Source organism: Peromyscus eremicus, chromosome 4 (genome assembly GCF_949786415.1).
Source record: "Peromyscus eremicus chromosome 4, PerEre_H2_v1, whole genome shotgun sequence".
NCBI lineage: Eukaryota > Metazoa > Chordata > Mammalia > Rodentia > Cricetidae > Peromyscus > Peromyscus eremicus.
In genome coordinates this window covers 137,555,027-137,569,844 of record NC_081419.1, presented here as the reverse complement: position 1 = coordinate 137,569,844, position 14,818 = coordinate 137,555,027, and the positions used below count along the sequence as shown (strand labels likewise).

The following is a 14,818-nucleotide window of genomic DNA, read 5'->3' as shown; positions in this document are numbered from 1 at the left end:
AATAGTCTCTTCTGGTATGTATTGCATAATTACATGGTATTTGTGATTTTCAACTTCCTGATTTTTGTTCACACATCTTATTCCTGAGTTTTATCTGCATTTTAAAAAGGAGATTGTCAAAAAATTTGCTCTTAATTCAGAAATATGATCAAAGTTTTCAGATCCTTTCCTTATTGCTACTGACTGAAGCATTTCCTGGATTTTTCTAAAACAAAGAAGAGACGTGGGAAGTGGGGGACAAGGTTGAGTGGGTATAGTTAGCAATTGTATGTTAGAATCATTTCAAGGTGACTCACTGGTCTCCCAAGGGAAATGGTTACTTCCCTGGGACAGAGACCAGTTCACTAAGAGACCAGAGTGGCTCTGTGTAAAATCACCCAAACCATGTGTTTTACATTACATTTACTTTATGCATTTTCTTGCTGTGATGACCTGGTTAGGCTTTTTGTTTGTACCTTCCATACAGCACTACCCAGAATGTTGGCCAGGATGATTGAAACTATGTTTTCAAGTAGACTTCCTCATGGAAGTACTTTTATATGGCTGAGTATAAAATGGAACACTGTAGGGATGTTCTCTTCTCCCAAGAACATGTCCACAGTATTGTCCTTTTGAGTGTATGTTTGAGTCACCAATGCCATAATGAGCCCTTTATGCTGTTCTCACAGCTGCACTAAGCTTTGTTTCTAAACAAGAAGGCAAGTCCTCCATCTTGTCTCAGGATACTAACGACATCACCAGTGTTCCCCACAGCCTACTGCTAGTGCAGCTGTCTGACACTCCTGTCTGAGTTTTCTGTACTAAAACACTGGGTTTTATTTTTTGTTGGATTCCATGGCATACATTCAGTAAGGAAACCAACACTCTTTCTTGTTTTTCTAACAGTGATTGCTATCACCGCTCAATTATTGTAATGCTTCCCCCTTTAAAATGCCTCTGCACTTCACCTTGCCTTCCAGATACATCCCTAAGCTTATTCCACTACACACAGAGACTACTTGAAATGCTACAGCTAACAAACCACCACAACCATGGCGGTCTTGTCTTTCCAGAATAAACTATTTGTAAAAGCATGTACCCATGTCTTTCTTAGATAAATATAGACACTGGCATGTCAGTGTTTATAGCTACATAGCTCAGAGCTACTTTTGGACATTGATGTGCCCCAATTATTTGGACATTGATGTGCCCCAATTATTTTTTTTCCAGAGCTGAGGTTTCAATCAAGAGCCTCATACGTGCTAGGCAACTGGTCTACCACACAGCCACATCTTTAACCTCTCCATTTACTCTTTAAACTTTCTACCTTGGGTTTCCTTGTGTTCAGTTCTTCCTATGTTGTTCTACACATGTGAATGCTCCTTTGCGTGTAAATGAGAAGCTATGTCAAACTCAATGTAAAACAAGCAGCTTCATGGGCTTCTGTATGATAGCAGGCTAAAGAATGTCACAATGAAAAAAGCACCACTAAACTGTGACAGGCAAAACTTGATCAGGCCCTGGCTATTTTCAGAGCATGACAAAAAGTCCCTTCCCAACTCAACTCCAGATTTCATTTGAAAATGCAAACAGTGTGTGATAAACTCAGAAGGTTGATAAATATTTGCTAAGGATTATAACAGAAAAACATTGCGTCCCTGCACTAAACCCCTGGGAACATTACCAATGTCCCCAACAGCGCAGAGGGAAGGAAGTTGACATTTAGAGATAATAAAAAAGGGGGGCAGTGTCTTTTGTAGCTTCAGCCACATCAGTGGTACAGCCAGCTAAAGAATATATAAATGAGCACCTCAGCTCAGTTCTCAGTGAACGCCCTTCTTGACAAGATGAAGTCCTTAGTCTTCATCCTTTCTCTGCTCCTCATTCTGGAAAGACAAGCAGCTGTGGTTGGACAATATGGTGAGTATGGAGATGGTGGCTAGGGGGAAAGTCACTCAGAGTGTCCTTAAGGGTGCTCTGGGAGTGAGCAGATCCTTCCACAGGGTGATCTTTTTTATGAGACTTAATTCTTCTCTACCCAAACCCAAATCCCTTGTGGGAACATCAACAGTTTTATGAGGAAATTTTGGGCATAAGACTTGGAAGGAACTATGCAGATAATATAACAAACATTCTTATTATAAATTTCCAGGTGGAATAAAAGGTGGCTTCACCAAAGGTGGCTTCACAAAAGGTGGCTTCACGAAAGGTGGCGTCACCAAAGGTGGCTTCACGAGTAGCTCTTCAGGATTTATGAAAGGTCATGTCAGTTACGGGCTCAAAGGAGGAAGTGAGAATGCAGCTGAAGAAAGTGCTTTCTTGCAAACAAAACAACAAGTATATAGCAAGGGTGGTAACATGGCACAGGCACGCCTTTCACAAGAACACACAGGTGTAAAGGGGGCCGCACTTTGTCGTAAAGGACAAACACCCCAAATAAAATCCCAGGAATCCCAAGTAAAATCCTTTGGACAAACGAAATCCCTTGGATCTCAAATGAAGTCCTATGGACAAATGAAATCCTATGGACAAATGAAATCCCATGAATCTCAAATGAAATCCTATGGACAACTGAAGTCTGAAAATGCTCAAATGAAATCTTATAGCCACCTAAAATCCCAAGATGCCCAATTAAAATCCTATGGTCAACAAAAATCCTTTGGTGAAGATGCCCAACTGAAGTCTTATGCCCAACAAAAATCCCAAGTAGCCCAACAAGCCTTTAGCCAAGCAAAATCCCAAAGTGGCCAACTAAAATCCTTTGGCCAAGCAAAATCCCTAAAAGGTTTTTCTCAACAAACTCAGCATAAAGGATTTGCTATGAGTGGAGGGCTATCACAAGTGCGTAAACAATATGATGATGAAGCATCTGTACAACAAAAGTCTAGCCAACAGCTAAAAACAGAGCACGATTTATCCCAATTTGGACAACAACGCCAATTTGGACAAGAACGCTCACAATCCTATAAAGGATATCTTGAACAATACCAAAAGAAATCACAAGACGACTATCAACAAAGAAGAAATTTTAATGGAGGTGGCTATTTTACAAAGGGAGGAGAAGGCCTATATCAAACTCAACTTAAGAGCTAATATAGTCATTAACCAACTAAAGACCAAGATCAATATCAAGGTATGTTTCTACCAAATAGGAGAGATTTTTATCCAAGTGTTTATGTATGGTATATAAGGAAGCCCTGGGTCCATTATGGGATTGATACCCATTGGTTCCTATCAGTAGAAGCATTATGTTACAAACTTTTAGAAATATGATGAGCGTGTCCTGGTAAATGAGCACGTGGTATGATAGAGGCAGAGCAAGCTACCCAGGTTAACAACGGGTCCTGAACTCCTACATTAAGGGAGTATTTCTCAATGGTTTTTTTTTTTTTTTTTTTTTTGGTTTTTCGAGACAGGGTTTCTCTGTGTAGCTTTGTGCCTTTCCTGGAACTCACTTGGTAGCCCAGGCTGGCCTCGAACTCACAGAGATCCGCCTGGCTCTGCCTCCCAAGTGCTGGGATTAAAGGCGTGCGCCACCAACGCCCTCAATGTTTTTTTTTAAACATAGAGTTTATATTACTAAATATGTACCACCTATGCAATCGTATTTAACATTTATGATGTAATCTTATTTTTTCTTACACTTTGGCTTGGTTAAAATTGGTTTCTTGCTTTCATTGGTATAAGATATTATTGCAGATGATCTCTTTCTCCATACCAGTAAGTGTTCTTGAGTTCCTATTACCTCTGTTTTCCATCATAAACCATGGGGTTAAGGATTAGCTGTCCTTTCCATCAGATGGAAGATACAATTACAAAGATCTGTTTGGGGCAGACACTATCTTCAATTGTGTGCCCAGTGATGAACCGGTTAGAGTCCAACGGGCAGTCCCAGGCTTGTGGGCATGTTTGTGGCCCTGGTTAAACCCAGCTGGTCAGAAAACAAAACAAAAAGATATGATTGTGAGAAGGGGACTTGTAGGGAGGAGTGGGAGTAATTGGGATGAGTGAAAGGTAGGAGAGGGTGAAATTGGCCGTAATCAGAATGCCCTATAGATGTGCATGAGATTCTCAAAGAACAAAGTTAGTAAAAGGTTGTTTTGTTTTTCTTTTTAAATCTGTACCTGGGATGCAGGACGAGTTCAAATGTGAGTACAAGGTAGTAAGCATCCACAAGTTGCTGCTGGACATTTGCAACACTGGGGATGAAGCCTGAGCCCTAGCAGAAAGACAATGTTCACCGCTTTTAAGTTTGCATTAAGAAAGAGAGAGCCACAAAAACTGTAGACACACTCGGGGTCCGTTGGAGTCATTAGTGGCTGAACACCTTAGTTTGTAGAGGCTGGTTCTGGGAGAATTGAAAGAGGCAGACACCTGTTCATCTGCACCTCAACTTCTGACTGCTCTGGTTTACCCCTTCTCTTTCCAGGACTCACCTCACCAGAGTCAAGTCTATGACACCTTCCAGATGCCGCCTGCAATGTGGTCCCAGGTCTCTGGTTCATGGACAACCCTCTACTCACATTCGCTTTTCTGTAGGACACCTAACCCTGGAGCTTCCTCAAACACTTGCTTTCCAATAAAAATGTAACTTTCTGCATCATTTGCTTTTGTTTACTGACATCTGATTGCTGCCAGTGTCTGGGTTTGGGACCATTCTTGATGGGCAGTTTCAAAAGGAAGAGACAATTGTGTAGCATTGGGGAAAACAGCAATGAAATCCCCATTTGTAGATGTCTGGGTTACAGAAGAGGTGCTGGAACTGTGCCAGTCACCCCATGAGCCACCTAAAGTCAGCTTTACAATCCCTCTCAACTCTTTTTCTAGTCGGTCTTTAGAAACTGACAACCAGATTTAAAAGTTCACTGGCCCAAGGGGGTTGGTTTCCAACTCTGCCATAGAAACAGATTTTTTCGGGCTGGAGAGATGGTTTAGCCATTAAAGGCTCAGCTTACAACCAAAAATATAAGAAACATATCAATTTTCAATTAAATTTTTCTCTCTGGCTGTAAGCCCACCGTTTACATATGGAAAAGTTTCCTCCAACTGTTTTTAACTTCATGAAATCGAGTAAGGCTTTCACACTCCTCTTGTGATCCCACAGGCAGGAAGTGGACTGAAAGTTACTTACTAATACATCTGATACTTACGGAAAACGTAGAAGGACTCTGAATGTTGTTTAATGAGACTTGCCCCTGTTAGCACAGCCACAGAGAAACATGGGCAGGCCCCAGAGACACTTTCACTTTTATTCTGGAAGGTTTAGTCACTTCATTAGGTACGGAGAGAAGAAGGAAGTTCTCCTTTGCTATAGATTCAAAGGGGTTGGGTACCATCTCTGGATAGAGACATAAGAATTCTTCTGGGGGGTTGGAGAGATGGCTCAGCAGTTAAGAGCACTAGCTGCTCTTCCAGAGGACCCAGGTTCAATTTCCAGCACCCACATGGCAGCTCACAACTGTATGTAACTCCGGTTCCCTGGGATCTGACATCTTCACACCAATGCCCATTAAAGTTAAATAAATTATTTTCTCAAAAAAAAAACCAAAAAAAGAATTCTTCTGAAGTCTTAAAGCAGAATGGATATAGGGAGTTAACATGTAACAAGGGAACAATGCCTCACTTAGACACCATAGGCTATCAAATAAAAAGCCTTGTGCCAGGTATGGGTTATGTCTTTTTGAGTTGTTGGCCACTGGGATCCTACCCCTAACATTACAAGCTACTGCCATTGCTCCTAGTTACCCTTACCATAAAGTTATGGTAAGACTTTATCACCGAAGACACCACATACCTGAGTCATAGGACACAGAGAAATCAAGCTGATACTGATCTGGAAGCTCCATCCTACTGGCTAGCTTTCACAGTGCTAAAAGATACTATGCATTCTTACTATGGAGGAAAAGTCATCATCAACACTGTTACCCAGCTGTGAACCCTATAAACTAGAATAACACAATTGGCCTGGTAAGATATGCCCACTAGCGTAATAGTGGTACCCAGGTTATGAGAGTAACCAGCCAACCACTTTCTGATTGGACTTTAGTCCCACTCCACAAGATGGAACTAATGTCTGGTATTATTGACTGCATCCAAAAGCTGTGGAACATACATTCTGATCCTGTATTTGTTCCATAATTTTATTCTGAAAGTACATTACTCACATATTTTCACAATCTGTAAATGGAAAATAATTTTGTCCAGAATCAACCAGATCATAACTACCATAGACTATGTAAGCGATAGTAAATAATACAAAGTTTTGAGAGCACGTTGTTAAAAGGTAGATAATTTAGGGGTAAAATAAATAAATTTTCACATGTGAGAAGAACAAATACTAGCCAGAGCTGGGGCTGAGACTAACTCAGCTGATAAAATGCTTACTAAGCCTGAAAGAGGCCTGAAGGTCAGTTTGCAGCACAGTGCATACACCTGCAATACCAGCATTCAGGAAGTAGAGGTGAGCTGACCAGAAGGTCAAAGTCACCCTCACCTCAGCTATGTGGTAGGTTCTAGGCCAGCCTCAGGACATTAGTCAAGGTTCTCTAACAGAACTGATAGAATGAATATGGTGAGGGAGGAGAGAGGGGGAGGGAGGGAAGCAGGGGAGGAGAGAGAGAGAGAGAGACAGAGAGAGAGAGAGAGAGACAGAGAGAGAGAGAAAGAGAGAGACAGAGACAGAGACAGAGAGAGAGACAGAGAGAGAGAGAGAGAATCTTCTAGTCTGTGATCTGAGTAGTCTAACAGTGGCTATCTCCTGCTATGGTACTGGAATCCAACAGGATTACTGAAGAGCTGCTGGTCTTCAGCCTATGTTGAAATCCCAAAGTGGGTTCTGGTGAAGGAGTGCCTCAGCAATTGGATAAATGGACTTGCCAGCGAGAGTGAGGGCAAGCAAGGAAAAAGCAAAAGCTTCCTTCTTCCATATCTTTTTATGTGGGCTGCCACCAGATGGTGTGGCCCAGATTTAGAGTGAATCTTTCCACAACACATGATCCAATCAAGAAAATCCCACAAGCATGCCCAGCTGTTTTGAGTTTTAGTTGATTTGTAGGAGACCAGCTGGGAGACTGGCTCCCACATTTTACCCCAGGGTACTCTTAAGGAGAGAGGGATAAGAGATTTAGATAGAAGGATAAAGGGGAGAGAAACAGAAACACAGGATAGCCTCAGAAGGGCCTGGATCCTTATCCACTGGCCCCTTCTGTCTATTCTAAAGGGCTATTTATAGGAATGCCAAGGGGTGGAACAAAAGACCTCCCCCCAACTCAGCCAAGTGTAGACCCTTCCAATTACCTAGAAACCATGCACATGGTCAAGCAATCCTCTAATGCAGCTCTGCTGGGTAAAGCAAGCTCAGATCTCACTAGGAAACCTTTGTGGGCCTCCACATTGATTCCAGATGTAGTCAAGTTTGACAACCAAGATTAGCCATTATACTCAGAAACAGAAGTGTGTGTGTGTGTGTGTGTGTGTGTGTGTGTACACATATATGTGTGTTATCAGGAACCAAAGTTAGATTATTATAGTTTGAATTGGCAGTCCCCCCACAAATATCTGTTTAATGTTATTACCCAGTAATGATATTTGCAAATAAAACCTTTAGAACATAAAGCTGGGTGGATAGGGAGATGGTGAGGATCTGGGAGGAACTGGGGGAGGGAAAAACAAGCAAAATACATTGCATGAAAAAAATTAACTAAAAATTATAAATAAATAAATAAACCCATGAAAGACAAAGTCATACAGGACTAGTGTGGCCTTCCATTTTATTTATTGCTAGTACCCTCTTTTTCTGGAATTGAGTCTTACCGTTTTGCCTAGACCATCCTTGAACTGGTGATGCTCCCACCCTCGACCTCATTAGTGCCCCGGATGACCAGGTATGGGCAACCAGACCTAACTGCTGGTGTCCTTCTGAAAAGAATTCCTTGAGAGCTGAGGTGCCTTACACGCGTGTGGACCTGAGTTCAGTCCCCAGCATGCATGTCAACCTATCAAGCATAGCAGTGCTTATTTGCAGTCCCAGTGCTGTGGAGGCTAAGGCAGACAGGTCCCTGAGGACTGCTAAACAGCCAGTCTAGCCTGGTTGGCAAGCTTCAGGTAGTGAAAAAGCCTGTCTCAAAGGGAAAGGATGGCCTTTGTGAGTAACAGCTGGGGTGGTCCTCTGGCTTCCACATTCATACACAAGCGGCCACTCACACATGCATAAGTCTTGCAACTGTGCACTAAAAAAGAATACCTTGAGAAATGTGATGCACTTATAAAGAATCCACACAAAGAGGAGAGATTGGAATGATACGTTTAAAGTCTTTCTGGCTCCAGTTTATTTCACTTAATAGTCTCCATTTCCGTCTATTTCCAGCAAATGACATAATTTCATTCTTTACATACAAATAAAATTTTATTGTGTAAATGTACCAGATTTCATCCATTCATCTGATGGGGGAGGGGCACTGAGACTCTTCCATATCCCAGCTTTCATGATAAATGATCTCCAAGCAGTAAAAATGGGTGTGCAGGCATCCCTACGGCGTGATGGCTCTGATTCCTTTGTGTCTATATCCAGGCATGGCAGAACTAGATCAATGTATTAGTTCAACTTTGGGGTTTTGGGGACCCTTCATACTGACTTCCACAGTGGCTGCAATGTATGAGGAATTCTTCCACTGGTACCAGCAATGTGTGAGGAATTCTCCTCCCCTGTATCCACACTAGCATTTCATCTCAGCTATTTTCTTCATAATAGCTATTGTGACAGTGGAGAGAGAGGGAAGCATTGAACATGGACATTTCTGTGATTGGGGGTATATTGAACCATTTTTCAAATATATTTTTTAAATGTGTTCATATATTAGTCACCTGCATTTCTTCACTATCACTGGATTCATTTGCTAGCTTTTTGATTAGATTAGCCTTAATGATTAGTTTTTATTGTTCGTTAAATATTCCAGATATAAACCCTCTGTCCCATGTATAGGTGGCAGTGGGTATTATACACGTTTTAAAGTACACCAGAATACACATGTGTTCTAGGCAAATACCACTCTAGATTTTTATTTAAAACATTTTACTCTTTTTTACATTTATTTTTAAACATAAAAATGTAAACTTAAATGTGAATTTATTTATTATTAAATACTTTTATTTTTCTAAATGTACAACCCATTGAACCTGTCTATACATCTTTGCCAGTGGCTGGGCCTTCTCCACACTTTGTGCTTCTGGTGTAAGTTACTGGGGTTCAGTGTCTTGAAACAGTTTGATAAGTCCTTTACTAAGGAGCTCCTGAGGGGCTTCCTGCCCAGGGAACCCCAAATCTCAGTCTCTCAGAGACCAGAGCAGAGTGATAAGCTTCTATTTGGGACCTTTCTTACAGAGCTCTGTCACGCTGGACTAGGTTTCTGAGCACGTACAGACTTAGACCTGGGCTCCTTGTTGGCTTTGCCCCAGGATTTGTTACTTCCTTGCTAGCTCTCTGGCATCTTTCCCTTGCCATCCTTGGGCAGTACGATGACACTCCGAGAACACTGGTGCCCACTGCGGTCCCAGCAAGAGGCAGTAAGAGCCAGAGGTGTCAGATGGTTGCAGGGGAGCAGCGTCCTCCAGACGTAACAGACGTGTGTATCACAGGATCTACATAGGGACTCATAGACTGCGACAGCACAAACAAGACCCGAGTGGGTTCAAACCAGACAAAATTCCTGTGCTGAGAAGGGAAGTAAGTGGGCATCGTGTCCCACCCCAACCAAGAAGTTATTTGAAATTGATACCTGCTGGGTAAGGGAAATCTGTTCTCTCTGTAGAAGGAAATCTGGAAGAATCATTGTATCTAGGGTAAACATTAGAATGAAACAGTTGTTTCTGAAAGTATTTAGACCTTCAAGAAGTCATTGTAGAAAACAGTGATTGTTTTCTGTGATTTATAGGATTGTTTTTCTGAAGGAGCTTTACAGCTTTTGCGTGACTTTAGCCACAAGATGGTCCTGACACATCTGGAATGTCTTGCATTATTGAGTACTACAAACAGTGGACAATAAGGACTGAAATTGAAGGGTGAGGTGCTCATTCAAGAAACACACAGATTAGATCAGGGGCTTTGGTATGAGTAACTTGTTTTACCCAAAAAACAACTCTTGTATAACAATCAATAAATACGCTTCTGCATGGCTGTTCAGGGTTCACTCCACAGACATCATCTCTCTGCTGCCCGCAAGGCCTTACTTCATCCTTGAGTGACCCTCTTTCTTTGATCGTCCTGAGGGACTCAGATACCAACATCCCTCCAGTGGAGTCTCACTGGGCATATCAGCCACAGTCCAGGGTAGGCCCATGCCCAGGGGCAGTGGGCCAACACAAAATGAATTCATGGTTTTTGTTCCTCTCTAAGTTTGTTTATTGTTGGTGGTGCACTTTGGGTTTGCTTTAGTATTTTTTTATCTTATTAATTTTCCTTTTTGGATTGTCTTGATGTTCAGTTTTTGTTTTCTGTTTTGTTGTTTTGTGTTGTTTTGTTTTGAGAGAGGGAGAGAGAACATGAAGTTGAGTGGGTAGGGAGGTGGGGAGGATCTGGGAGGAGTTGAGGGAGAAGAAATAATATCATCAAAGTATATTATATGAAAAAAATAAATAAAGGGGAAAAGAAACTTGAAGACACTGAGGGAGGAACAACTTGTCCACCAGGGGGACAGACAGCTTTCCTGGTCAAATCTACCAAACATTGGGAACCTCACCATGTGTTTCCACATTTGTGATCGGTGCGATTAACTTCCTTTACTTAAAACATCTTAACACAACCTATATTGAAAGCAAAGCATACTGACACAATGTGAACCAAAACAGTCAAAAACGAAGAAGAAATGATAGCTATCAAACTGCTGTTCCCTTTGTAAGCATCTAACCACTGCAGAGAAAAGAGAAAGCAGTGTAAAAAAAGAGAGAGAAAGAGAGAAAAAAGTCATATACTCAAGTGTTCAAACCAGGCTCATTTGTTATTTAAGAAGAATGTCTGCAAAGATGAAATCTGCTTTTTGAATCTAGGAGAGATAAAAGGGGCTGGAAAGATGGCTTGAGTTGGTAAAGTGTTTGCTGCCCAAACCATGAGAATCTGAGTTCAGATCCCTGACACACATAAAAAGCTGGCCACGACAGCGCTGGCGAGGAGAGACAGGAGGGTCCCTGGGGCTCACTCGCCACGCATCTACCCAAATGAATGAGCTCCAGGTTCAATGAGAGATCCTGACTCAAAATAAAAGGTGGCAGAGCAACTGAAGAAATCCCCACCATCAACTGCTGGCCTCCACACGCATGTGTACAAATGTGCATGTGTACACACACACACACACACACACACACACACACACACGGGGACTGAGAGAGAGGATAACAGCAGTGACATCCTTGATAATCACCAGAAGAGTAATTTAAGAGCATACTGAAAGAAAAATCTCACATGGGAGATTAAGTGAGGGCAGCTGCCTGGTGAGGAGGAGATTTGCAGGAGATGAGCAGAGGGCTGAGAACACCTTCAGTGGGAACATGCCCAACAAGGATGAAATAATGTTTGCACACCAGCCATTTATGCATCTCCTTTGTGGGTTTTTTTTTTAATTCTTTGACAGTTTCATGCATCTATATAATGAATTCCACCCCCACCCCCACCCCTTGTTCTTCTCTCTCCTCTCCCCTTCTCCCAACAAGTCTGCCTCCTACTTTAATGTCTTGTTTTTGTGTATGGCCAGTGAGTTTCCTGCCTGAGTGTGGGTGGGGGCTAGTCACTGACCAAGGACAACTCTTCACTGTCTACAACACCACAGAAAATCACATCCGCTCCCCAACAGTCATTAACTCCCAAGAGTCCCTCCCTACTTAAGATAAAATGTTGAGGGGCACTCATTTATAAACCTTATCTCTTTGGGTTGTATCCATTTGTTGTTTCATTTGTACATGAGAAACTCACGTAGTCCCCCCAAAGTCAGGTCTGAGCATAACTAGTGGCATGCTCCAACCCCCCCCCCACTCCCTCTTCTGCCCCACTCCATCCCTGACAACAGCTATAGGCAATCTCTCTCACTGGTGGCCTGGGTTTTTTGTTCGTTTTTGGTTTTTTTTAAGGTTTGCCATGTTTGTTTTGCTGCCCTGGGTAGATAAATGGAAATCTTACTTCCATTCTTTGCATATCACACTGTACCTGCAAAGCTCCCATGTGGCTGCACAGGTAGTTTTCTTCTGTTCGTGGGCTATTTCCCAGGACTTCATTGTACAGGCGCAATGTGTAACCACTCCCCACCGTCTGGGCATTTAGTTTACTTCCACTGTGGTTATAAACCATGTGTCAAACAACACATTTCCTTGAGTTCCATGGTTTGGCTTAGATCACTGTACTGTCTGGAATTCCCACTATGTTTCCCTCAGTATCAGGACAAGATCATCAACCCACAGTGTTTCCATAGAAGCTGAGTCTTCTAACCATGCTGATCTAAAGAAGAAGGATGTTATATGAGGACAAAATACTCTCCTTTCTAGCTCTGCTCCTGACTCCTGAATATTTTTGCCCATTTGTAAATGAGGAGTTTCCTAGATACTGTTTCCTGGAATTATGACACCAAGTTTCACTTGAGAAAGTGGCTCGGGATATCTGGCTGCTGGGTATTTTGAGATTCTGGAAACAGATTCACATGGCTGGCTAGAACACAGTCTTCAAGGCCTTGGGTTATCATTGATTACCACTGCTTTGGAATGCACGAGGGAAAAATGGCATTTGGTCTTAGAGAAACATTCAGTAGCTCTAGAGAGCTCTGGGTCTCTAATGAATAGTGATACCATTTGATTTGGGCCAAGCAAAGAACAAAACCCAAACAGACTTGGAGGCATCTTACAAGCCACACTGGACACTTACCTCAGTTGTGTTCTCTTTTTTCTTTCACCCAGTTAGCAGACCCAGAACTGTTGTTCGAATCTTAGATGGTCTTTTTGTTTGTTTGTTTGTTTGTTTTTTGTTTTTCGAGACAGGGTTTCTCTGTGTAGCTTTACGCCTTTCCTGGATCTCGCTCTGTAGACCAGGCTGGCCTTGAATTCACAAAGATCCGCCTGGCTCTGCCTCCCAATTGCTGGGATTAAAGGCATGTGCCACCACCACCCGGCCTTAGATGGTCTTTTAAAAACAAACAAACAAACAAAACCAGCCAGGCAGTGATGGCACATGCCTTTAATCCCAGCACTTGGGAGGCAGGGGCATTTGGATCTCTGAGTTCAAGGTCAGCCTGGGCTACAGAGTGAGTTCCAGGAAGGGCTCAAAGCTACACAGAGAAACCCTGTCTCGAAAAAACAAAAACAACAACAAAAAACAAAACAAAACAAAAACAAAAAAACCAGAAAGCAAAACCCAGATCCAGACATTGGGGTGAAAGCTGAAAGATCAGAGAAGCAGAACAAGCCGCAGCCAACCTCACCTCGCCAACTCCTCAGCCAATCCTGTTTCCATGAATCCTCAGACTGAAAGTCTCTGAGTCCTCACCCGAAAGGGTCTCAGCTGAACCGCCTTAGTTCCTGTTTCCTCACACCTTATATACCTTTCTCCGCCCTGCTGTCACTTCCTGGGATTAAAGGTGAGTGCCACCACTGCCTGGCTGTTTCCAGTGTGGCCTTGAACTCACAGAGATCCAGACGGATCTCTGCCTCCTGAGTGATAGGATTAAAGGTGTGTGCCACCACTGTCTTGGCCTCTATGTCTAATCTAGTGGCTGGCTCTGTCGTCTGATCCTCGGGCAAGTCTATTAGGGTACACAATACATCACCACACAGAACTCTTTCCTGTTGCTTCTGTTCTTCATCTCCCAACAACAAAATGATCCACTGCTATCTGCCTGAGCTACTTGTGGATAAAGGAATGCAGAGAGGTGTGTCACCTCCCATTCTCCACCTCTTCATTTGGTTTCCTAAAAGAAAACATGAATGTAAGTGGTAGATATGGATTGTTCAGGTCCCACACACAGGGTAGCCAAGGAAACAGCATAAGCATTGCTTGTTCATGGCAGGAGGGCAGGGGTGTTATAGACTATGTTTCTTGGATTCTCAAAGTAAAAATGTCTACCTGGGGAGAATGACCACAGAGATGAAAAGCTGGATTCTTGCTGCTGCCCCTCCCCCTGCTTCCTTCAGCCCTGCCTCCCTGCCTCATGCGAGCTAAGCTCGGATCATGAGACATGGGCAATCTAAAGGGCATTTGTGAGTTAGGTATTAGCACAGATAGTGTCATAGTAAATGGTGAGCTCTCATTTTCAAGGTGTTTATTGCAAAGTTAGCTGTGTTTGACTTTGAAGAGAAGTAGCAATCATGGCCGCTGCTTTGGACATATCTGACTTGGCGTCTTGACCAAGGAATACATGGCATCTGTGGGCAGAGTCATAGCACTGAGGAGCTACACAGGGACCAGTATCAGACTGATTTTGACTGTGAGTCTACATACACTGGTCTCCTTATTTTAAAATTTTTTGTTTTTATTTATTTACATATACGTGGGCATTGTCTATTTACACATGTATGTGCATATGTGTGCAGGTACCTGTGGAGGCCAAAAGATGGCATCAAATCCCCTTGGAGCTGAAGTTACAAGCAGTTGTGAGCTACTAATAAGGGTGCTAGACACCAAACCCTGGTTCTCTGCAAGAGCAACAACTGCTCTTAACTAATGAGTCATTTCTCTGGCACAGCTTTCCCTATGTGTAACCTATTCTCTTCACAGTGGATTCCAGGCAGGCTTCCTAGTGACCTGGCCCAGAAATGACTTCTTTGTGAATCATGTTCTTCTATCTGGGTGACTGGTGGTATGAAGGGGTCC

General features: G+C 42.7%; 1 protein-coding gene across 2 annotated transcripts; it reads left to right on the top strand.

Moving 5' to 3' along the window:
* Nucleotides 1-1,770: 1,770 nt before the first annotated feature.
* Nucleotides 1,771-4,579, top strand: Semg1 (semenogelin 1). 2 transcript variants are annotated; one of them, XR_009378653.1, is made up of 4 exons: nt 1,771-1,899; nt 2,132-3,112; nt 4,115-4,127; nt 4,409-4,579. XR_009378653.1 is itself a non-coding variant. In XM_059259742.1 (3 exons), exons 1-2 carry the CDS (start codon nt 1,782-1,784, stop codon nt 3,070-3,072), a joined length of 1,059 nt encoding a protein of 352 aa, XP_059115725.1. In that variant the 5' UTR covers nt 1,771-1,781; the 3' UTR covers nt 3,073-3,112; nt 4,409-4,579. The 2 variants fall into 2 exon arrangements, 1 of the variants encoding a protein (XP_059115725.1); XM_059259742.1 differs by lacking the exon at nt 4,115-4,127.
* The last annotated feature ends 10,239 nt before the right edge of the window (nt 4,580-14,818 follow it).

Bases quoted from the DNA above. Each gene is read 5' to 3' on its own strand.
- Semg1 (XM_059259742.1), top strand. From the start codon at position 1,782: ATGAGCACCTCAGCTCAGTTCTCAGTGAACGCCCTTCTTGACAAGATG. The intron at 1,900-2,131 runs GTGAGTATGGAG...ATAAATTTCCAG, and splicing joins AGCTGTGGTTGGACAATATG to GTGGAATAAAAGGTGGCTTC.